Raw genomic sequence first — 25,241 nt, 5'->3', positions numbered from 1 at the left:
GCACGGTTTAGTTTTCTTTTAATGTGAATCCTATCACGCGTTATCCAAGGATTCGCAGAATTGATTTTTCGATACTTGACTGGTACAAAGAGCTGAATGCAGGCGTGAATTGTATTTTTGAATTTCAGCCATAATGAATTGGCGTCATACTCTTCAGTGATCATACTACTGCAAAGTTCATCGTAGGCTATTTCCAGTCTGTCTAATATCGACGTATCATCAGCAGCTGAGAAGTCAGGAAAATGAGATACGTTAAAGATGGGTTTCTGCAGTAATGAAGAGAACTCTATTAAAACACATTTATGGTCGGAAATTCCCTCAACTATTTCACATTTCGAATCACCACGAATACTTGAACTAACAAAAACAAGGTCAAGCACAGATTTACTAGTTCCGTGAACACGTGTGAAGTCTTTAACTAGTTGAGTTAAACCAAATTGAAATACAATATCAATTAATGCTTCATTATTATTTGCGTCGCTTCTGTCAGCCGAAAGAGTGTTCCAGTTAATGCCGGGGAGGTTAAAATCGCCACACAAAATAAATTTATTGTTATCAGTTGTATTGCAATCAATGTACTTTCTAAGATTTTCTAGTACTTCTAAATCACTCGCTGGTGGTCGGTATACAACACCAACAATCACATTTTGGCCCTCATGAAACAGCTTACAGAAGAGTGCTTCAACGTCTACAGCATCAGACATTCTGGCCACGTTCAAATTTTTCTTGAAGAGAAGGGCAACTCCCCCACCACGAGAGTTGCGATCACGACGATAAACATAAAAATTTGGGGGAGTGAATTCGTTATCATAAACACCACTGTGCAGCCAGGTTTCAGTAAGCGCGATAACATCAGGCTCATGAATTGCCACCAAGTGTTCAAGATCAAGACCCTTATTCACTATGCTTCGACAGTTCACATTAAGCAGCTTTAAGGAATTGCAACCGGTTGTTCGTCATGTATGATGGCGTTTAGGAACACGAACAATAGAACCACTGGTTTCGTCCCACATGTAAAGAACATCATTAATGGACACTTTGTCGAAGATAAGCCTCACTCGCTGTTTGTTTTTTCTATATTCTGCGGTGCAGTCCCACAATTTTGATCTAATATTAGATGCGGAAGCATCTTATACTCGCGCCTTGTAGTGCGCCGTCCGCACCGCTTCTCGAACGTTCGACAGCTGACGCGCGCGCATGCGCCGTCGCGCCGTCGCCCACCATCTGTGCCGCGCGCGCTTCTCCTTCGAGAACATTCGACAGCTGACAGCGCATGCGCCGTCGCGCCGTCGCCATCTGTGCCGCGCGCGCGCTTCTCCTTCGAGAACATTCAACAGCTGACAGTGCATGCGCCGTCGCGCTGTATATATACACAAGGTCGGCGCTCGCTCGCTCAGTTGCCGCTCGTCGGTTGGTTTGTACGGCGCGTCGACGTCCAAGGTCGAGGTGAAATGAATTCCAACGAATCCACAAACACAATGATCGACGTCCCTTCGACCAGCGCCGTCCTTTCGCATACCTGTGTACGTGTTCACTCATTTAACACCCCCTCCTACAACCACGTTAACCAATTTAGCCATCGACCCAAGTAAGTCGCAATTTAACACCCCATTTCACAACCACGTTAACCAATTTAGCCATCGACCCAAGTAAGTCGCACTTTAACACCCCGTTAACCAATTATATGCTCCGCATCCTCCTCAGTGTTCCCCCGAGGGAAGCTGCGGGCAATTTTTTTCTCACTTTCTGAGAAAAGTCTTCTGTGACATAGTAGTTTGATCCCTTAAGCTTAGCGCAGTTTTTTAGAATTGTAAGTTTTTCACGGAAGTCAAGTAATTTCACGATGACAGGCCGCGTTTTATCAGGCCGTTTACTACCAAGCCTGTGACATCTTTCTATTCCTGATATAGTAAGGCCGAGCTGGTCGAGCAAAAAAGTTTGAGTTACGCTCTCCCGTAATGATGCAGGAGTTTCGCTAGCAGGTTCTTCAAGACCGTGAATAATAATGTTGTTACGACGACTGCGATTTTCTAGATCATCAATTTTATCCACCATAGCAACAACCATTTTTTGCAGATTGCTAACTTCAGATTCAACGGCTTCCAGTTTGCCTTGCGTCAAGGATAAATTGGCAAGAGCCGATTCCAACGAATCAAGCCTACCCTTACATTCGGTTAGTGTGTCAGATAATGTTTTCTGCGCAGCACTGAAGTCATTCATGCGCTTGATAATTGCTTTCTGTCCTGTTAGAACATTGAGTATCAGGTCGCGATCACTTAAACCGGAGAGCGATGCTTTGAACTCGGTTACCCCTTCATCACTATCAGAATAAGGCCCCGGATTTTGCTCGACATCCCCACATTGTACAATTAAGTCAACAAAAACGCACAAAATGGAACAAACATCATTTAGCACATGTGGGCAAGGTAGCAGCACTAAGCAAACATTATTACTACGAACACACTTGGCATAGGGCAGATAACTAACCTGCACAAGAAAGAAGACGTGCTCGTTCAGCATTGCTGTCAGCGTGCTGCCACGTTGCCCACTGAAGTGCCAGAGGGACGTCGGCCGGTATAAATAGCTGTCAAGTCGTGACGTCACTCCGAAGGAAACGCTGTAATCAGTAGCTTTCACACGCTCATACTGCATCGGCTCGATGAAATCGCAGATTGTCGAAACAGTGAATGCGTCGTTTTCCTCTCGAGCTGCGGCAGCTGGCGAATCCAACCGGATGGAAGCATTTTCCACGGCAAGCGCATGCTCATCAAAGGCGACAGTCAAAATCTGCACAAGAAAGAAGACGTGCTCGTTCAGCATTGCTGTCAACGTGCTGCCACGTTGCCCACGTGCTGCCACGTTGCCACGTTGCCCATTTCATGGCCCATACCTCGTGGTGGGATGAGCCAGAAATCTAAGGACTAACCAACCATCCACCCATTGTTCCTAATTATGCATTGAGAATATCCTTTCTCCTTCTTTTTCATTTCAGTTCATTCAAACAGACCATTTGACGCAGTGTTTTAAATGCGAAGCATTTCTTAGCGAACGTTGGCGGCTTAAACATATCTATCTATCTATCTATCTATCTATCTATCTATCTATCTATCTATCTATCTATCTATCTATCTATCTATCTATCTATCTATCTATCTATCTATCTATCTATCTATCTATCTATCTATCTAGCCACCTACGATTTCTAGCTCTCCTGGCCGTTTAGATAATGGTATCGATACCAAAATTTGTTTGGCATAACTAGACTGTATAACAAGAGCACAAGTGACTAGTCATAATATGAAAATCGTGATATGCATGTCATAAATGTCGGGATTCATCTTTCTTGGTCTTGCTGCTCTGGCGGTGGTTTTGTTCACATGGCATGTTGCTAAACTGGTGTGGAATGACATGACTGCATTGCGAACACAAGCGACAGACCCTAACATGAAAATCGTGACATGCATGTCAAGTAACAGCATGACTGTATGCCAAGCTCAGGATGCGCTCGTGGCCGTTTCGCTATCTTTGCATATACCAAATTTGATATTACGGGACGTGAATGAATGACAAAGGTAGGTGACCGGTGCAAACGGGAAAATTATGAGATGCATGCTATATAACAACCTGATGTGAATGGATGACGAGGGTACGTGACGGGTGCAAACATCATAATAATGAGATGCATGTGATATTACAACATGACTACATGCTACGATCACGATGCACTCGCGGCCGTTTCGTGGGCTTGACATGTACGAGATTCGGTATTACGTGACGCGAACGGAAGGCATAGGTAAATGACACCTCCAAACATGATAATCGTGACATGCACTACATGCCACAATTATGATGCGCTCGTGATCATCTCGCTAGCTTCACATATACGAAGTTTTGTATCACTTGATATGAATAGATGACGAAGGTAATTGACACGTTGAAATATGATTATATTAATATGCGTGTCATGGGGAGCAATACTATCATTAAGCAGGGGGCGTTTTACGTCGACATGTGCCGAGTTCACTCCCTACCCGGGAGTAAATAATTGGGGCAGGGGAGTTTTTTGGGCTCATGTGCTGGAGAAACTCCCATCTCGGCTAACTTTTGCTTGCAGTGTACAAGCTATGCTCATAGCGTGCTCGGGGCCTTTTCACTTGTTCCAAATATACCAGATATACCGAATTCACTTTTACGTGCCGTGAATAGACGACGAGTCTACATGACATGTGCAAACATATAATATTGGCATTCGTGTAATGTAAACCTTCACTACATGCTACGCTCACTGCACACTCGCGGCCGCTTCGCTTGCTCCACATATACCATATTTGATATCATGTGACGTGAATAGATGAAGAAGGTAAATGACACATCCAAACATAATAATTATGACATAGAAGTCATGTGCAGCCTAATTGGTCTCCACCTCGTAACGTTGTGCTTATTTCGAAGTGACATATCAACCTTCCTCATTCGTACTTCGCATATCATCGATTGCCACTGTACGTGGGATCTGCCAATACTCAACCACGCTAGCGTTCAATACTCGTTTCGCACGAATTTCGGTGTGTGGCATTTGCGGTTTTGAGCGAAAAAGCAGTGTTGGCCGTGATTGCCATTCGGAATTAAAACCAAATGATTATGTAGGAGCCGGTGGGCATTTGTACTTCGGCTTAACTGGTGGCGCAGTTGGGGTCTTCATTGAAAAGTGAAGGCATGCAGGCCAGTGATTGGGAAGACGATAGCGGATGTGTTGGGAAGGGGGGAAAAAGGGATACTTGCTACCGCTACCACGTTCCAGTAATAAATGCGAAGCTAACAGGTCCGCCGATTTTGCTTGATTTCACAAGCTCGGTAGTATCCGGGAACACTGGGACAATGCCTTTATCTCAGTCTAAGAGAGCATCAAACGCTTTTTCGCAACTAGCAGCAGCAACTAACTGATTATAGTGCATTGACAAAAAAGCCTGTGTGATTCTTTTTTTTGCAAGAGCGACTGCAGTAGGCCGCTCCGATTTTAGACTCTCAACCTAACGAAAGAGTTCGAGGATGCTCGTGTCGGTGTTCATTCAATTACCTTATGGCGGCATAGGTAGATTTTGCAAATCTGACAAGCTAATTTTGGCCTGATATAGGCACCTTTATTTTCTTCATGAGCAACGGTGCATGATTGTTTGACACACACCTTGCACGGGGCTACGTCTTTTGTTGTTGTTGTTTTTGTTAAATTCAATGAATCAGTTGGTATAGTTTGCGCTCGTTTCATCCTGTATTGTGTTTTTTGTCCCGCATCCGTATTTATAAAGCACACTTTTGACGATGATTCAACACCAACTATCCCGCTTTCTGGTTCTTCGGAATGCTGAAAAACGCACGCGTTGTGACGTGCGCTTTGATTGTCGTACTGTGAACGAGCACTCAAGAGCACCAATCAAAAAAGCGAGAGGCTACGTCTACGTCATGGAGGGGTAAGGTCAGTGTAGGTTATAAAAGAAACACCGGGAGGCAATCTCTGGTGGCCAACTGAGATTGCTCAAGGGATAGTCTCTAATGAAAACTTCTTTAGTGACGGTAAATGCACGGAGATGACGTCATGATGACGTCATGAAGCAGTGCGGTACGTGCGCGCGTTCGTTTCATCCTGTTGATCAGTGGGACAATTTCTCCACCCCGTTTGTTGTGCAGAGAGAAAGCATAAGCCTGCCCCCTCTCCTCGATTCCTCGCCTCCCCCTCCCTCTCCTTGGATGGTCCAGCCCCTCCCAAACGAATGTGCGGGGACTCGCCCCCGTGGTTCGAAATGGATGGGCGCGTGTTGTTCGCGCGTTCCGACAAGCGGCGGCCGACAATGGGACTCAGGTCCCTTACCTCCTAGTTTCCTCTGCGAAAAGCGATTTTCGGCGTCATCGCCCTTTTGCTAAGCCACTCCGCTCTCCAGCTCTTTTTATTTGTGATTGGTTGCGAGACTACATCCTTGAAGCTTGTCAGTGGGGGTTTGGCAGCTGAAAACTTTTATTGCTTGTATGTTATCCGGCATTCTACTGGCTTCATATGAGCCTGTGTTGAATTTTGTATCGATTTACCTATGGTTTTCACTCTTCCTAATTTTTTCCCTTTGGATGACTTAATTTTCTAACTTTTGTTGCAAGACACGTTCACATCTTCAGTATTTCTCTTTGGAGTGAATTCAGTACAATCTCTTTAGCATGACAAAGAGCAGCTAAGCTAAACTGACTGTTTTGTTCATTCACGTTCCGCTCGAGACAACGACAATGCTGAAGCATGCATATAGTATGGAACATAGTCATTTAAATGAACATAACGCATGCCGTTTCAAGTTACTCTCATAGGCATAAGACATTAGGCATCCCCAGAGACCGCCCCGCCGCGGTGGTCTAGTGGCTAAGGCACTCGGCTGCTGACCCGCAGGTCGCGGGTTCGATTCCCGGCTGCGGCGGCTGCATTTCCGATGGAGGCGGAAATGTTGTAGGCCCGTGTACTCAGATTTGGGTGCACGTTAAAGAACCCCAGGTGGTCAAAATTTCCGGAGTCCTCCACTACGGCATCTCTCATAATCATATGGTGGTTTTGGGACGTTAAACCCCACAAATCAATCAATCCCCAGAGACAATGTCAAGTCTGGCTCCATAAAAGGGATGTCACCAGTGATTCTAGTAAAGATGAACAGCTAAACGGAAAGGGCGCGAGCGAAAGCTACTGACAGCTTTTTTAAGAGAACATTTCGTGAGAAACTGAGGTGTGTTTGAAGGTTTTTGTGTTTATTTTTGCTGAATTGAAGACATACTCCTGAAACGAAGAATCTACTCGAGGCGCTCAGCGGTACATTACTTAAAGCAACACCCCCCCCCCCTCTATAAAAGAAAGCGTGGGCACTTCTAAAAACTTTATTGTTATTCGCGAAAGAGCCAAATTAAATGAGAAGAATTGCTCCGCGAAACAATCGCGCTTCGATGATATCTATCTATCTATCTATCTATCTATCTATCTATCTATCTATCTATCTATCTATCTACGTATGTATGTATCTATCTATCTATCTATCTATCTATCTATCTATCTATCTATCTATCTATCTATCTATCTATCTATCTAGCCACCTACGTCTTGGTGCCCTCCATAGCATGATATATACTAACATGCCATTTATATTAATGCCGACTTGCGTTACCGCTTATTAGATAAGCTACAGCCGGTAATTGCTACTAGTGGGCAGCAAGTATTGCTTGCGATTCGACTCTGCATTTTCTAGGCAGAGTGTCACCCAATCGGGAGCCCACAATTTTACCAGCTTGTGTTCCGCGAACTTTTTCGTCACAATTAAGTAACATCTTATGGAAGCACTGTTTAAAGTGATGCCAGATTATTAGTAAGACCACAGGAAAATTCATATGGCTACATCAACCTCTATTCAGAGGCTATTGGAAGTATTTTTTTCACAGCATGAGTTAAGCATTCAGTTAATGCTTTTAATACGCACGGTGTTGCTCAGCTGATACATAGCTCATGCTGTAGCTCATACAGCTCCCAAAAAGCAGTGAGCATATTGAAGAAAGATATTGGGCCGGAATTACACTTTGCAACGGTAACAAGACCCACATCACGCATGTTTTAAAACAAATTTCAGCAAATCTGTGAGAAACTTTATTCTTTTTGTTTTGCTTGTTTTAGTGTGCACAGAACATATAGCGCTCCTACAGGCAAGTATTTAGTGCGAGATACAAACCAACTCCATGTAATTACCTTTTTATTGTACGTGCAATGCGTTCAGCTAATCTGATCGCTGGCGAAATGATTGACCGAGCGGTGACTAAGCAAACGGTGCTTTTCTGCTGGGTGGTGTTCCTCTCGTTCCCTAGCTCCACTCGTATAAGTTTAAGTTTTTTTTTTCGCTTTAGGGCTCTCTAGTGGTTCAAGGTCCGGGAGCCCACCGCATTCGTCCCAGCTGTGCGGGCCCGCTCCGATTCTGACCTTGTGCAAACACCAAAACGTATCGGAGTGGGGAAAAACCCGGCCGCTTTTGCTATGCCGCGGAGGCAGAAAGGGCGGACAAAGGGTCCTGTTCTTTATGCAGGCGTTAGCAGGGAGGAAAGCAGGCACTTTCAGCTAAGGCCAGTTGCTTGGCCCTCCCTTACCCAACACACGCATATATAGGAGGTAGGCTCACAGGAAGTCCCTCTAGCGTTGTTTTTTTTTACCTGTGTTGCCTTTCTATTTTCCTTGTTCATCTGTCTTGTCCTGCAACCGTTTACTGCACGGTATAGATATTCGGTTGCGTAAGCCCCGTAAACTAGACGGCCACCCCAACTCACCGATGCCACATTCTTTCACAGGGGGAGGGGGGGGGGTGCAGGCAAACGCCACGTGTCATATATGGACAGTGGTTACTGGCATTACGAGGATAAGGTTACGGCTGTGTGCATCAACGCAAGTGAATTGTAACGATTGAAATAGTGAACAGAAAAGACAAAAAAAAAAGAAATTGCTTTTTGTAAGGAGTGGGGCTTGAAATAGGCTTAGCTTTCGCACAGGACTATTCCCGAGTACATGGGCGTAATTTCGCCAGAGAATAAATGGTAACAAAAGCAATAATATACAAACCAGGGTAGCGATAAAACAGGAATGTAGGAGCACACTCGCACTGCTCGAAGACTCGTAGTAGGTTGCAAAAAATAAGAATAAGTGAAAAATAAATGTGCCGCGTGCGGTTCGTATAGCTGTCTCGCGTATACGCGAGAGCACTTCCGGTCATGAGTCAGCCTATTGTAAAAGTTCGAAGTCCTTAGGCGTGGGCTCTGAATTGTTTTGAGATGTCGCAGGTGGTGTGCTTCTGGAACGGAGTGGAGAGTTGGCTGCTAGGATGAGAGTCGAGATGCTTCACTTTGGGCACTGACAAGGCGACGAGATAAATTGGAAGTACCTTCGTTTTGAAATGCGCTAATTAGTGAAAGCAGCAGCGTCGGGGAGAATAACGCGTTCTTTTTAGATAGTGTAGCCCTGCGATGAAGCGTGTATAATATACGGCGCGTACCTTTGCTCATTAATAAAATTGAAAGGACAAGTTTTGTCTGATTTGTGGTGTTTCACGTCCCAAATCCACCATATGATTATGAGAGACGCCGTAGTGGAGGGCTCCGGAAATTTCGACCACCTGGGGTTCCTCAACGTGCACCCAAATCTGAGTACACGGGCCTACAACATTTCCACCTCCATGGAAAATGCAGCTGCCACAGCCGCGATATGATCCCGCGACCTGCGGGTCAGCAGCAGAGTACCTTAGCCACTAGACTACCGTGGCGGGGCAATGAAAGGACAAGTTGCCAACGCAATCTGCTGAACGCAGTTGTTCTTATAACGTACGATCTTTTTCCAGTTCTTGACATCTTTATTCGTTACAGTCCTAAACGAATAATTGATCCAACAAACTCCGTGCTTTCAACCGAATGACGAAGCGGTTAATGGGATAGCAACACCTGGAACACGATATAAACCAGTTAGCATTAGGAATTTGATGGACCATACGCTTCTTTTTGGATTAACGAACGGCAGGACCTTTACGAGAAGCCTCCGGGGTAAAAACGTGCAGCATGTATAACGACAGCTCTACTTTGTTCGTGCTTTTGTACAAGCATAGGAGTATGCTTTTGCTTAAGCGGGACAAGCAGTTCTCTGAGTTCTTTCATGCGCATTGCAATGACCAGCGGTGTGTGCCTTCACGGCCCAACTGCGTGCTGCTCCCGCCAGCACCTCATATATTTTATTAATGTTACACAGGTGCGCCTGATGCAGCCGTTCACCACTTTCTCCTATAGCCATTTTCTGCTCTCGTCAATCTCCTAGCTTTCACGTATATTTTGCGGTTATGGGGGAGATGACCCATATATAGTGTAGTGCCTCATGACAGAAATCATATGGAGTAATCTTTCGTCACTCATGGGTGTGTAGGTAGCGTACAGTTCCGTGGGGCGGCATTTTGCATTCCTCGTGTTCACATGTTGACGATCACGCTGGCTCTGTGTTTTCAGATAGCGTGTCGCCGTTCGTGATGCTGTGCGGGTAAAGAATGGGGAGGTGTCACTGCAACGCTTCTGCATGCGCTGACCTTAACAGCGCTGTGATATGGTGAAGGCAATACTTCAAGCCACAAAGAAGAAGAAAGAAGGAACAGATCTGACAGACGTATGGTATCAGAGCGGGAAACACGTCTATGGCATCTCTGTGGGAAAGCGCTCGGATGAATGTGTGACAGAAGCAGTATTACCCGTTATGTAACGTCGCGTAAAGGCCACTCCTTCAACTAAGGTAGGCTGAGCTCCCGTTGAGAAGCCCTCATTTGTGCTGAAGTTGAGAGAAATGAAGGAGGCGTTGCTCAACGCGATCATCGCTGAAACGAAGTGGATGACGTAGACGCGGGGCACTTACGCTTACGTGCATTTGAGGCGCGAAGCTCGTCTTAGTCTAACCTTGTCCCTTGTCCCGCATAACCGAGAGAAGACAAAACGAGAAAATTAAGAAGGCAAAAGAAATAGTTGACCATCTCTTGTCTCATTTGTTATATGGCGTTGCACTGCCAACGCTCTCCGAATCACTTGAAAACACAACCTACTTAACGGCGTTGTGCCACTGTATTCGCGGCGTGAGCGTTCTTCGCTGCAAGATATTCTAAACCTGAGGAAGCATGATACGCGCACCATGATTCATGTATTCCCAATAAATTATTTAGTATCGCCTTTTTCATGTGAAGAACATTCGGTTTCAGATCTGGCCTCTTAGAGGACCCCTTACACGAAGTTCAGAAAGTTCAGATGCTTGTGTTGTTTCAAAGTCTTACATGTGGTGCCAGCTCTGACAGAATGTTAGTGGCGAGCGTTGTCTAGAAGATATATCAGTTTGGTATAAGATAAGGGTGCGTGGTTCACTGAGTATTCAGGTATAATCGACTTTTTCTGTTGTTTCACCTAAACAGGTGATCCCCTTGTGACGTTGCAGAGATCAATAACATTTGTGGGCAGTGCAAAATACCCTAACTGGCACTTGGCGAGGACTCTTGTTCCTCACCCCTCTCGCTCTGCTGTCGCGCTGCTCAAGAGTTGGTTTAGGCTGAGTACGCCAGGAAGGCTTCTCTTTTTTGTGAGGGCTGGAATGCCCAAATTACGAACATCGTTTCATTCTTCACCACTCACGGATCCCCCTATTTCAAAACAGCGCGTTTCAGCCTCACCGAAGCATGATCGCAAATAGTCTCAGGTGCTGCTTCATTGGGGGCGCTAGTTTTTATAGTTAATTAGGCGGACCCTTAGAATTCACGCGAAATCGTTCTGAAATACCACCACAAACCCTAATAAACGTTGCGTTAGAGTAATTACGATATAGATTCGGATTTACCAGATGCAAAGCTTCAAGAGACAGTAACGAAACCCTCAAACAAAACTTTCGCTGTCAGGGGTTCCATTCATTGGGCAATGACGTATAAATGTAGGTGGCTTAGTCACATGACCACACAACGCTGTAGCGCACGTAACTGGTATCGTCTTCTCGCGCACGCATGTGTCACAAAATTATCGGCAATACAAACCCCCCAACTAATTATTATGGCAGCAGCAGCAAGCTGTGTAGCAAGCGATCACGTGTGGGTATATAAGTTGTGGAGGGGCGCAGATTCCTCATGACACTACAGATCTTCTGTGACATTTGAAGTTTTGCTGCCCTTCTTGTAGAGCTGCGTCAGTGGTGGTGCGCTGGCAATGGGACCCGATCGTGCAGACGAGCAGTGATGTGCATTTTGGAAATCAACTGGAAAAATTCATAGCTTTGCCGCAATGACGCAGCAATGAACGCGATAGCAACAAATTTGAAGGTCACTCGCAGATTCGCAAGCAGATCAAAACGTGCCCCACTTTTCTACGCACAAATGACGCATAAAACGTACTCAGTGGTACAGATGAACGCAAATAATTGTCTCGGTTGTTACTTCGCTGTGTCTGAAAAGCGTGCCCTTTTCACAAACGGAGACTGTGCAACGACGGCAGTGACGTTTGTGCACCCGGTAACAACAGAATCGTTCCAGTAAAAGCCTAACGTCAGCCAAGACGTACGATCCACCCTACCGCGTGATAAGGGTGCGCCAGTGAGTGTCCACTCCATCCTCTCCGCGGGGCAAAATACGCGTGGGAGATGAGAGCGTGCGCCGCCGCGTCGTGACGATTTGGTGAAGCACGCTCAATGTGCGATCTTGCTGGTAATGCTGAAAACACGTTAGATCCTCCCGAGAGGCCCATCAACAGCGGTAAGTAGTAGATATAAATAGTTTGCCGTTCGAAAGGTGAAGGAGGTGCTCCTGCGTGGCTCAGTGGCTAACGCCTCGCATTCACGATTTAGAGGTCCCACGTTCGATTCTGCGCGCCAGAGTTTTTTTGCTCAAATATTTCCTTTCTTGCGTTTACATATATGTAGATACGTATACGTATACAGTGAGTGACGGCGACAACGACACCGATGCCAGCGGCAAACACCAGTGGAGAGTGTCCATATAATTGCTATCGCAGTAATATATTTTTGAATTTTGAAGTTGAACAGATTTTATTTCTGGAAAGATACAGAAAAACGAAGCGAAGCTAAAGGCCATTCGGCCAGACGTTGCTTCGCTACGCGAAATGTTAAAACATTCAGCAAACAGTGCTACATTGAATAATTATTATCAAAATACAAGAAGTAGCAAAAGAACAGAACAAAACAATAGCATAAATGCAAAAATAGGCTACTTAGACATACAAAATCTGACATCGAGGCTCTTTTAATTATATATAAATAAATCTAAAAGACACACACATTCTTGCTGTGTCCGACCCTTCATGTGGCATACAGAAGAAACCCACAAGAGGCTTGTTATAGCCTCGGATTTGTATGGCACCACCTCTTTAATTAAACGCACAGCTGCGACTGAAAGTAAATATCTGTGAATGAAAGCATTTCTAACGACTACATCGAGCAGGAAAGAGCGACATTCTGGTTTCTATAAAACTTAGATGGATGATGCCCGTCAAATTTGGTATGCATTGAACTGATAATAAGGGGCGGAACAGATATATCCTACTGTACTTGTTGACTCTTAGATAGCAATAAAAGAAAAACGCCTCAAGAGATTTTGCTGAAAACATAGTCAAAATTTTTGCCAACTTTTTACTGAGAAAAACTGATGGCTTCGCAGCCAAACCAACAGTATTTTCACTTCAAGTCGGGAATTGACTTTATATTACGGTGAAGAAAACCTTAAATGTGCTCTGAAACTTCCTCTGATTACCTGTCCTACCAAGCCACTGAAGTGTGTAAGAAATGTGTAAAAAACCACTTCCGGAATAAAATATGCGAAAATGAAAAAAAGGTGAAGCTGTGAAGTGAATGCTTGTGGTGCTCTTAACGGCTGTTGTATTAGTCACCTTCGGCATAACTGTACCGGCCATTAGTGTGGAGGTTTTCGTTATATGGAAAGCACTGCAATGATTCAGTCAAGAAGAAAGATAATACAGGTATCTTTGAACTAATAAACTCGAAAACTTTGTTGAAAAATATAAGATGTGCAGGCCAAGAACTGTATTGAAACCGCAGATATTTGTCAGATACATATTGCTGATTCGTTGACAATGTATACTGGACAAAAGCCTCCACTTTCCTATAGCAATAGTGTCACCACATTAACAAAACTGCTCGTTCGTAAATTCATTTGGACATTTGTATCAATATGTGCGTTATAAATGTTTGCCAGAGTGAGGGTCACTTTGCTTACTTCACTACTGCTTTTGTGAACACTTGCTTCCAGCAGGATGATACAGTATGAAGGAAGTTGCTTATTGCCTTCAGAGAGCTGTTTTCAGAGCTTCATCTCCACTACTGCTCCAGCATCACCAATCCCCGGGTCTGTATAGTATCCCCTCCGGTCCTCAGTGTATCCAGGCGTGCCCTTCTAGGAAAAACAGGCAGCCGCACGCCGCTTCCTCATTCGTCACTGTCTCCGATTTCCCCTTCGACGCAGGAGGCAGACTCTTTTCACGCACCACTGGACGTCAGCCGTTTCTGGTGCTGAGTCACACGGCACGTCAGCGTCTGTTTTCTACGCAAACAAGGCTTACATATGCGGCTTCGTCCTTTCCCCACACAAGAGCGTCCCGCTGTTTCCATGAGTGCGAGTTCTCTGTGCTGGGAACAAACAGAAGCGTTTGTTCTAGGCAACGCAGAGAGAAAAAATAGTACAAGTAAAAAGTAGGCAATGGCAAACGTGGATTCTGCTGAGATGAAGCGTATGTATTGTACATAGATAATCACAGTGCTTCTTCCGTATGCCATTCACTAAATCATTTACGTATGACTAGCGGTCTCACACATGCGCCCCAGTGCGTACCTTTTGCTAGAGGTTCGGCACACATTTGAGTGCCTTCATCCAATTATTTTGTAAGGGTTTACAACCTGTCACTATATAGGTGTAGATCTTAACGTAACCGTGTAGTAAAACTTGATAGTTGAAAGTAAGCATCCAAATTTAACCATATCTGGAGGGCGGCGTCGATATGTTTCTAAATGCTGAGGCCAACTTTCTTTCCCAAGTATGCAAAATGGCAATTCAATGTGCAAGGTGCACTGACGTTCTGGTGGAATGTCGCTCTTCCGGCTTAAACATTTCTGCCTGACACGGCCCTACAGGAACTGAATTTCGTGACCAGGGCTTGCTAGTTGAGTTGACTTTAAGATCTTTGGTACGAGACTGGTTAATCGGGTGTAGGGGACGTAAGCAGGTCAGAGCCAGTTTGGTTAGTCAGTGACCCAACATCACCAACTTCACAGGCAGCCCAGAAAACAGACTGGCATCGTTAATAAACGTTCTAAATTTGAAACAAGGATGGCAAAATTCAGAACTGTCAGGAAATCATTTGTTGGCTATCCTAATTGCATAATAATAATGCCATTTCGCTTAAGACCCTCTGTCATAAACAACGGAAAGAACTTACACTGCTTCCTTCTAAAGCGTTGATATTACTAATAATTCAAAAGACTCATCGATAAATGAGAGCAAACTTCGTTTTGTAGGCAAAGTCGTGACACCTTTTTAAAAACTTAGCTGATTCAGTGTTAACTAAAAGTGCTCGGTAAGAGACTATTTGCGCCGATAGCTATACTATTTGGCCTCATTTGTTTGGCAATAAATCACTGAAATCTCGGTTCACTATTACTTAATTGCTGCAATCAGGATCAGGTACCGACAGGCACCTTGTACTGTGTTTGTTACCTGATGCTATACTGAGAACAGGCGCGTATGACGTAGCATTAGGCGCTTACGGTTTGCGTTCACCAATGGCCCATTTCTCGAGCGAGTTTCTAATGCACCACGGGGGCAGGGCATTTCATGCATTGAGTGGCGTTGTTGGGAGATATATCCCTATTTAAATCCCTACATCCAGTCTCCACGGATATGATGGGACAGATAAGAGCAGGTGCATTTGATTTGGTTATTGATTTCTTTCATTGAAGTCACTGCGGTCGGCATCTTAAGGTGCGAGCTGGTTGAGATGCTGCGTGAACCCATTCGCAAACGCGTGGATGAAGAAACCGTGACATCAGATTACTGCCGCTGCTGCCTTCAATTCATTTGGTTCTGCCTTGGCGTGGCTGGCAACCAGAAGAATGCGGCGGTAACCAAACGACTTTCTGTCCTCTCCAGCAACAATATTCTCTACTGCAACCAAAAAAAAAAATTGGCCGATCACACGTACCTTGGGAATCGATGTTATGCGAAGCACGCAAAACATGTGGATGCAAGGTGAATGTGCTTTATATATTTATTGAGCAAAACATTACGAAGTGGCACTCAATATTTGTACAAATCTACGCACACATACCTTAAACAGCTGCATATGTTATGTAGGGCAGCTGTTTGCAGTTGCGTAACGATTCCAACAGCAACATGAATATTAGCAACACCAGAAGCAGTAAGCTGATACCAGGCCTGTGTGTTTGCGCTGGGGCTAACAGGTATGATAGCCCTCTACACTGCTATACCAATCAACCTCTGTGCCTAACTACGATTGACGGTAACCCGACATGACGGCTGTACAGCCAGCCAGCCAGCCAGCCAGCCAGCCAGCCAGACAGACAGACAGACAGACAGACAGACAGACAGACAGACAGACAGACAGACAGACAGACAGACAGACAGGCAGACAGACAGACAGACAGACAGACACAGGCAGACAGACAGACAGACAGACAGACAGACAGACAGACAGACAGACAGACAGATAGATAGATAGATAGATAGATAGATAGATAGATAGATAGATAGATAGATAGATAGATAGATAGATAGATAGATAGATAGATAGATAGATAGATAGATAGATAGATAGATAGATAGATAGATAGATAGATAGATAGATAGATAGATAGAGGCCAAAAGTGTTTTCAGTACGCAATAATGTACTTCACATTTAAAAGTCATCGTTGCCGCCTTATTTAGGTTTCCAGGCAGAAAATCTGCGTATGACGCCTAGTTTTGCTCATTGGGGGCCTCGGTTCTATTCCGGACAATTAGAGCTTGCCTCTATTCAATTCCATCACATTCCTCGGAATGGAAAAAAAAACATCCCCTTCCCCCTCCGGGATAGTACGGGCAGTGCTATTCCATTCCTCTAATTCATCACTGTATGAAAGACATCATGATATTTTTATCGAGTTTCGATTGAAGCCTGTCCGGTAGAGTTTATTTCATCAGACGAGTCCTGTAGGCGACACGATTTGGTTGCACCAGAACAACATGAAACTAATTCGTAAAGCAGAATTCGAGCTCACCTTGAGCAAAGATCATGTTATTTTCGAGTGGTTTTATCGCCAATTTCCTTTCTAAAGTGCGGGTTTGTTGCAACCGGTGCACAGCTATGGCAATCGTCTTCCTTCCATTAGGCGTACACAAAAGAAGCCAGTTTCGCATTGGAATTTAGATAAGACAGAAGCATTTGCAACAGCTGTTGAAAACCTGATTGCTTTGAAATAAAGCTAGTCGAGACTTGAGGTTCAGAAAGTGGCGAATAAGTAAAATAACGAGGGCCCTAGACTTTTCTCGAAGTGCGAATCAGTCCCAGGTCACCTGACAAATTTTTGTCGAACCTTCAACTTATTTGCAAGACTTGTACTTCTATAAGCACGTCGAATGATGGAGATGGGTGGGTGACGTTTAAGTAAAACTTCGCCCACTCCCTCTATTTAAGGAACCCACACACACATGTGGTGAGAGGCAGAGAGAGTTACAATTGTGCAGTCATTGGCGGTTCTCTGACCCTTTATTTTCAAGGAAATAATGATAAAATTATTCACAATAAAAATAGTCTGCATACGAATGAAGCGTGTTCTGAGCCAATTCCAGTGCTTCACAAACCAATCAGCCTTTTTTTATTGCCCTGAGTGTGGTCAGCAACGAAGCGATGGTTCAGTACCACTCACTTCCTACAGCAAAATCTGTTCAGAGATCGCAACAATGGCCTATTTTAGCAGTGTAGTTATCTCTCGATGTCACCACCACAGCCGGTATCCGTAACTACTCTAGCGCTAAGTAAGAAAAAAAAGGCTAATAGGTACGAAATATTTAGAAAAGAATGGATTTGAACCGGGTTGTTTGCGTGCCAGTATCATACCATTGAGCTACGGCAGTGCTTGAAAGTTTGTTGAAAACGGCCTAAGGCAGGCTTGATGTTGGGTAATAAATGGCATTGCCATAAATAATTAAGCAGTTTAGAACAGTGAAAGACAAGAACCAGGTGCCACAGAATGTGAATTGCGTGAAAAATGAGCCGTTAAATGATCCAACTCATTACAAAAGCCTAAAGCATATTCCTCAATTTTCGTCAGCCATACCATAAATCGAGTGCACATAATGGCTACAGGTGTGTAGCGGGTACCACGCTTCTCTGAAGAATAACAAATAATGACATAGGGAAAGTTATGCAAAAATTATGCTCATGTTGAATGCTCATGTTGAAAAATTATGTTCATGCTTCTGAGCATGGCGGCTCCATGGAAGTGTGATTTTGGCGGTTGCCCGAGGACTGCTTAAAAAAAAAGGCCCTGAAATGTCTGCTCTTTCAGCTTTTGCTGTATCTGTGCTGTGCTTCCCATGAAGTCCTGGCTTTCCCCCTCCCCTTTGGTTGTCTAATTACTTAAATCGCCGCTTTTTTCATGTCGGTGCTTTATTTGGGGTTTTTGCTTACGTATACTGACGTTATCTATATTGTTTAAGCACCCACCCTGTCTTATTTTCCATTTTCCTCTCGGACAGCGGTCATGCACCAGACACGCATGCAGTCATGATCATCATCAATATGAAGCACGCCGCTCCGAACTAGTAGAAGAAGAACAAGAAGAGCTTACAGTCTTTGAGGTATGCAGCCTGTTATCCATATTATCCATACTCAGTTATTTGTGCATTACTAATCTTCCTATACGCCGCAATACACTATATAAGTTCGGTAAAAGTTACCACGTCGAAATGGAATACTAATGTCTCTACACAGGCGTGCGGAAACTAAGTACTCAAGATGAGAACTACAGCTCAGATGTTCACAACACACAGACGGCTTCAATGAGAACAAAATCTACTATATACGCATATTTATTGATTCAGGGTGTCTTTAATAGTGATGTCATGAACTTTTGTATGACAGGTGATTTCAAGATGTCTGGGAACTCGTCGACAATGAGTGCTCTTTCTGGTAAGTTAAGCAACAAACAATTTTCTAGAAAGCATACAGGTGCCCTCTTAACGATACGCTTCAAAGATTGCTAATTATCATCTCGGCAATCTTACGACATCGGCGGAACGAAACTGTCACGCTATCTCTATGACATTTCGTGGTGACTGAATAACTGTTGTCATTATGCACTCGAAGGCTGGCAGAGGAGCATGCTGCAAGTGAACACAAAGTAACGATCAATGTAATGATATTGTGTGTCCCCGGGTACTGTTCAACTGGCTAAGAACTTGTAAGCTTACGCCAGCGCTGTGTAACACTCATAATGAACTTAAAATTACACTTCTTTTCTTTATACTTAGAGGAGGTCTCGTACTGGCCGACTGAAACTACCATCTTTAAATGCGTATAAGCACTCTATAAAGCGGACAGTGGGATCAACACTGCCGTATCTGGTTAGCAGAGCATCGGACGCGTTATTAGAGGGTCGCCGGTTTGGTTCTTTCAGCGGCAAGCTATCTTTTGTGTCGTTTTCATTGTTTACATTTACGTTGTAGTTACTTCTGATACTACCCCAATACTTTTCTTCACATCATTGCGTACTAGTTCTCATAAATATCTTGTGTAACAAAGAAAACGAATCCCTAAATGCACTCTTCTTTCCTTCATGTACTCCGTGTAATAAAATTGTATTTAGGAATTGATAAAGCCCGTCTGTGGCTAAGTGATCTAATGTCTTTCAATATAAAGAGAAGTTGAATCATTGGAGTAAATGCTATAACTTTAAATGTGTTGAAACGCAATCGCAAGCAAGGCTGTATAAAGAAGTTGATGATGATTAATATGTTTGGTTTAACGTATATATATATATATATTGCCACAGCTCGACCATCGCAGAAGACGCGTACCACAATTCGCGTTCGTAAAAGCCGTCAAGCAAGCAGCAAGAAAGCCGCGCCATGGAACGCCGTCCTGCACGCGCCACGATGCTACGCCATGGGACTGGCACGAGACTGGAGAAGCAGAAGAAGAGACCGACGAAGTTAGAGTCAGCGGGCACAGACATTTTTTTGGCTGACCATTTTTAGCTTCGAGTTTACGGGCACAAGTTCGCCCTAAATAAAGAGTTTATATAGTACCAGGTGCTATATTTATTCGTAACAATCTGGTGGACGTGCTGGGTATGATTCCAAGCCCACCACAGGCAAGGAGAAGCCCAGATCCCAGAAGATTGGAGCCAGCAGAATTGACACCTGTGCACCAACGCACGAGTCGCCGACTACGTGGTGAGCAGCCCGAGTTTGGCCCCCTAATTGACTCATCAAGACCTGTCGAGACCTCAAGCACAAGCGTCACTGCGATGGCCACCCAGTCGATGCCATCTCCATCTCACCTCATCGTGGATTCGCCACGTACACCAGAGGTCTTCCACGGTGAGACCTTTGAAGACGCCGAGGACTGGCTTGAAGGCTTCGAGCGCGTTGCACGTTTGAATGGTTGGGACGAAGCCCGAAAACTTCGTTACGTTTACGTCGCCCTGCAAGATTCGGCACGTACGTGGTTCGAGAACCACGAAGCGTCCTTGCTGTCATGGGACGACTTCCGACGAGAGCTGATCGCAACCTATCCGAACACGGACCGCAAAGAGAAGGCAGAGGCTGCTCTTCAGGCGAGGAACCAGCGGAATAACGAGAGCGTGGCCATGTACATAGAAGACATGTCACGGCTCTTCCGCCGAGCCGACCAAAACATGGCCGAGGAGAAGAAGTTGCGGCACCTAATGCGCGGAGTAAAGGAAGAAATTTTTGCAGGCCTGGTGCGTAATCCACCGCGAACTGTGGCGGAGTTTCGGTCCGAGGCAACGACCATGGAAAGGACACTACAACAACGTGCACGACTGTACAACAGAGACTTCAGCGTCTCTTCAGTCAGGGCGGAGTCAACAACCCTCCCCACCAACGTTGACGTCCTCCGGGAAATGGTGAGGGCTATTGTTAAGGAGGAGCTCCAGAAACTGCAACTTCCTCAAAGTCCTTCAGCGGTGCCCTCAATCGCGGACGTTGGGCGTGAAGAAGTGCGGCAAGCAATTATTCAACCGCAGCCTCAGGTGCCACACTACACGCAACCGGAACCTCAGCCACAGCTGTCGTACGCGCAAGTCGTACGGCAAGACATGAGACGCCCGAGCTTTGCACAAGCTCCTGTTATGCCACCGACCTTTCCTCGCAGTACTCCAGCGCCGATGCCAGAAGCAAGACCCCGCAAAAGTGATGTATGGCGCACGGCAGACCGGCGGCCCCTCTGCTACCACTGTGGGGAGGCAGGTCATCTTTATCGGACATGCCACTACCGTCGGGTCGGGCTACGTGGCTTTCCAGTGAATGCGCCCTGCCCTCGTAACGGTGAGCGCCCTTACGAAATCGAAGAATATTTATCTTCGCGCTATGCCTATCCAAACACTCAGCGACATGAATCGCGGTCGATTGCACCAATGCGCAATAGGTCGCCGAGTCCACGCCCATCATCTACTTTCCCGAGGCGTCGTTCACCAAGCCCGCGACGGGAAAACTAGAACCGGCGACCTGTGGAGGCAGGGCCGCTGATTTTCGAAAAACTGAAAACCCTCCATGGCTAACGGGATCAGACGACGATACTGACACAACGACGGACAAGCGCAGTAATGGTGACGTGACATCCGAGCTACAAGTCAGAATAGACGACGTCGAAACCATAGCGCTAATAGACACAGGTGCAGATTACTCAGTAATTAGTAGCATGCTCGCAAATAAGCTGAAGAAAGTGCTCACTCGTTGGACCGGACCGCAGATACGCACCGCCGGCGGGCATTTAGTCAGCCCCGTAGGATTGTGCACAGCGAGAGTGGGAATAAGAGGCCATGTGTACGTCTGCAGTTTTATTGTTCTCCCTGAATGTTCCCGTGAGGCAATTCTGGGCATGGACTTTCTGCAAGCAAACAGTGCCATCATCGACTTGCAGAAATCCCAAGTTTCTTTTTCTACAGAGAACGCTGTTGCCGTGTGTCATGCGGAGCAACCAATTGTTTCGTCTCTTCGTATTGTGGATGAAGGTGTGCCATTCATCTGGCACCAAGAGCAAGAAGACGCCTTCTCTGAGTTACGACGGCGTTTGCAGTCACCCCCCATACTTGCTCATTTTGACGAAGATGCCAAAACAGACATTCATACGGACGCCAGCAACGTTGGCCTCGGTGCTATTCTTGTTCAATGGCAGAACGGGGAAGAAAAAGTTATTGCTTATGCAAGCCGCACTCTGTCGAAAGCTGAGTATAATTATTCAGCTACGGAAAAGGAATGTCTCGCAGTTATATGGGCCATCAGTAAGTTCCGTCCATATTTATACGGTAGACCATTCCGAGCCATCAGTGACCATCATTCATTGTGCTGGCTTGCGAACCTCAAGGATCCTTCTGGAAGACTTGCTAGATGGAGCCTACGTCTACAAGAATACGACATCACCGTAGTCTACAAGTCTGGCCACAAGCACAATGACGCGGACTGCTTGTCACGAGCACCAATCCAGAACTCGTCTCCTGAGCATGAACAAGACTCCGCATTTCTTGGAGCTGTGAATGTGTCGGAGATGGCTCATGATCAACGAATGGACCCAGAATTACTTCTGGTCATTCAATACTTAGAGGGACAGCAAGTCGAAGTACCGCGAGTTTTCGTCCGTGGACTACGTTCCTACGTCCTCCGCAACAACGTTCTCTACAAGAGAAACTTTCAACACAACGGTGAAACGTTCCTACTGCTGATACCATCATCACTGCGAGCGGAAATTTTAGAAGCGTGTCATGATGACCCATCGGCAGGTCACTTGGGCATTAGTAGGACTTTGGCAAAAATCCGCCGCAGATATTACTGGCCAAAATTGATGGATTCAGTACAGCATTACGTAAGATCATGTCGAGAATGCCAAAGACGCAAAGTACCACCGCTAAAACCAGCAGGTCTTTTGAAACCGATAGAGCCACCGAAAGTCCCGTTTGAGCAGGTCGGAATGGATTTGCTAGGACCATTCCCTATGTCATCGTTTGGGAAGCGCTGGATAGTTGTAGCAACCGACTACATGACCCGGTATGCCGAGACGTCATCTCTCACAAAAGGAACGGCAAATGAAGTGGCGCAGTTTTTCGTGACCCAGATAGTGCTGCGACATGGCGCACCTAAAGTTCTTATAACTGACAAAGGAACTGCGTTCACTGCCAGGCTAGTACAGTCTGTCATGAAACTAACGCACACCGACCACAGAAGAACTACCGCATACCATCCGCAAACTAACGGGTTAACTGAAAGGCTGAACAGGACGCTTGCTGACATGATCGCGATGTATGTGGACGTCGAGCATCGGACTTGGGACACCATATTACCGTATGCTACATTTGCATACAATACCGCAGTTCAAGAGACAACCCACTTCACGCCATTTCAACTTGTTTATGGTCGGACAGTAATAACGACATTAGACGCGATGCTGCCTGTCAACAGCACAAATGAAGAGGACCCTGACATAAGCGAATATGTAGAAAGGGCAGAAGAGGCGCGACAACTAGCACGGAACCGCATCATTCAACAGCAGAACGTCGACGCGCACCGTTACAATCTAAGACGAAGGGACGTTCAATACTCCCCTGGAGACCAAGTGTGGGTCTGGACGCCTGTACGTGCACGTGGCCTATCAGAAAAGCTTATGCGGCGCTATTTTGGCCCTTACAGGGTTCTTCGTCAGCTAGGCCCATTAAACTACGAAGTGATCCCTGAAGGTCAAGTATGCACAACACGACGCAGGAATCTCCCGGAAGTTGTACATGTAGTACGTATAAAACCGTACTACGACAGGAACTTAACAACGTCGTCTAACACAAGGACAAGTCCTATTGTTTAGAAACTGTCAGCCGGCTCTACGCATCGGGGCGATGCGTGCTAGGAGGGGGACTAATGCCACAGCTCGACCATCGCAGAAGACGCGTACCACAATTCGCGTTCGTAAAAGCCGTCAAGCAAGCAGCAAGAAAGCCGCGCCATGGAACGCCGTCCTGCACGCGCCACGATGCTACGCCATGGGACTGGCACGAGACTGGAGAAGCAGAAGAAGAGACCGACGAAGTTAGAGTCAGCGGGCACAGACATTTTTTTGGCTGACCATTTTTAGCTTCGAGTTTACGGGCACAAGTTCGCCCTAAATAAAGAGTTTATATAGTACCAGGTGCTATATTTATTCGTAACAATATATATATATATATATATATATATATATATATATATATATATATAATAAGAAGAAAGAAAACTGGATGAAGAAATAACTGGTTATTTCTTCATCCACTTTTCTTTCTTCTTATTTACATTTCATTGGTTCTAGTAACTTCCCATGTACATTCGTTGGCGTTTCTGTCTGCTAGATCTTAGTATTATTGTGTTAAAACACGGAAAAATGAGCCCTTAGGTATACACTTCTTTCCCTTATTATATATATATATATATATATATATATATATATATATATATATATATATATATATATATATATATATATATATATAACGAAGTGGTAAATAGAAAAATTGATAATGGATGTATACGTTCCTTTAGCGTATTTGGTTCGTCACAGAAATTGACCTCCTTATGTTTCAATCATAAAAATGAGTCCGTTTGTGGGGTTTACGTGATGTGTGTTGCAGGGTTCTCATTGGGCAGCACTCGACGAAGGAGACAGCGGCAACAAACGGAGGAGCCCGAGCTGAGCTTCAACGATCTCATTCCTCCCCTTCCATCCAACGACGCCGACAGGTAAGCACTGTGCAGCGGCAATTGCCTTCACCTTCCTCCGGTAAACAATTAAGTGACATAAAAAGATGCGTTACAACCACACACATCCTTCATATACCTCATTTCTACACGAAATTTGTACGCGTACACTAGCATTTTACATTTGACTTTCACTAATTTTATTGGGCCCCACATGTAAATAAGGAAGAGTAGCACAAAGAACCTGGTTCTTACCCGAATATCGACATGACTACTCTGGTGCATTTTAATTTACATGGCGAACCTAGAACATAGGGCGCAAAGTCTTCGGGTGACCCGTGGACACCTTTATCTACCATGTTTGTTCAGTGCACTCGTTCTCATCAAGTCTGAGGCCCATGGGACGCTGTTATGCCCACCCTTAGCAGTGTACCTAGTACTCTAAATGGCGAGAAATTTTTTCTAAGCACATTATATTTGCCTTCGCTGTCTACTAGAATGTGCAACACTGTCCCTTACATTATTTTGACTCCGTTTGAAAAACAACCCTACGTTTGACCCTCGCGGCGCTGCCTCCCCAAACCAAGTTTGTTGTGATTCACGGTAAAAATACCCAAAGCACGAAAGTGAATACTGTGGGGAGAGGGAGCAATAGGCGTCGGGGATTCTTTTAGCTGCGCCTTTTTGATGCCTTAACTGTTACGTACA

The 25,241-nt window shown here is 45.2% G+C and overlaps 1 protein-coding gene across 1 annotated transcript in view; it reads left to right on the top strand.

The window, feature by feature from the left end:
- Nucleotides 1-12,238: 12,238 nt before the first annotated feature.
- Nucleotides 12,239-25,241, top strand: part of LOC119166031 (endothelin-converting enzyme-like 1) — a 94,419-nt gene continuing 81,416 nt past the window's right edge. Inside the window, exons 1-2 of the mRNA XM_075888191.1 lie at nt 12,239-12,302; nt 24,467-24,575. Coding sequence (XP_075744306.1) covers nt 12,239-12,302; nt 24,467-24,575 — 173 coding nt within the window. The remainder of the gene's footprint in view (nt 12,303-24,466; nt 24,576-25,241) is intronic.

Source organism: Rhipicephalus microplus, chromosome 3 (assembly GCF_043290135.1).
Source record: "Rhipicephalus microplus isolate Deutch F79 chromosome 3, USDA_Rmic, whole genome shotgun sequence".
Classification (NCBI taxonomy): domain Eukaryota; kingdom Metazoa; phylum Arthropoda; class Arachnida; order Ixodida; family Ixodidae; genus Rhipicephalus; species Rhipicephalus microplus.
The sequence above is the reverse complement of the archived record's forward strand: the minus strand, read 5'-3'. Positions and strand labels throughout refer to the sequence as shown.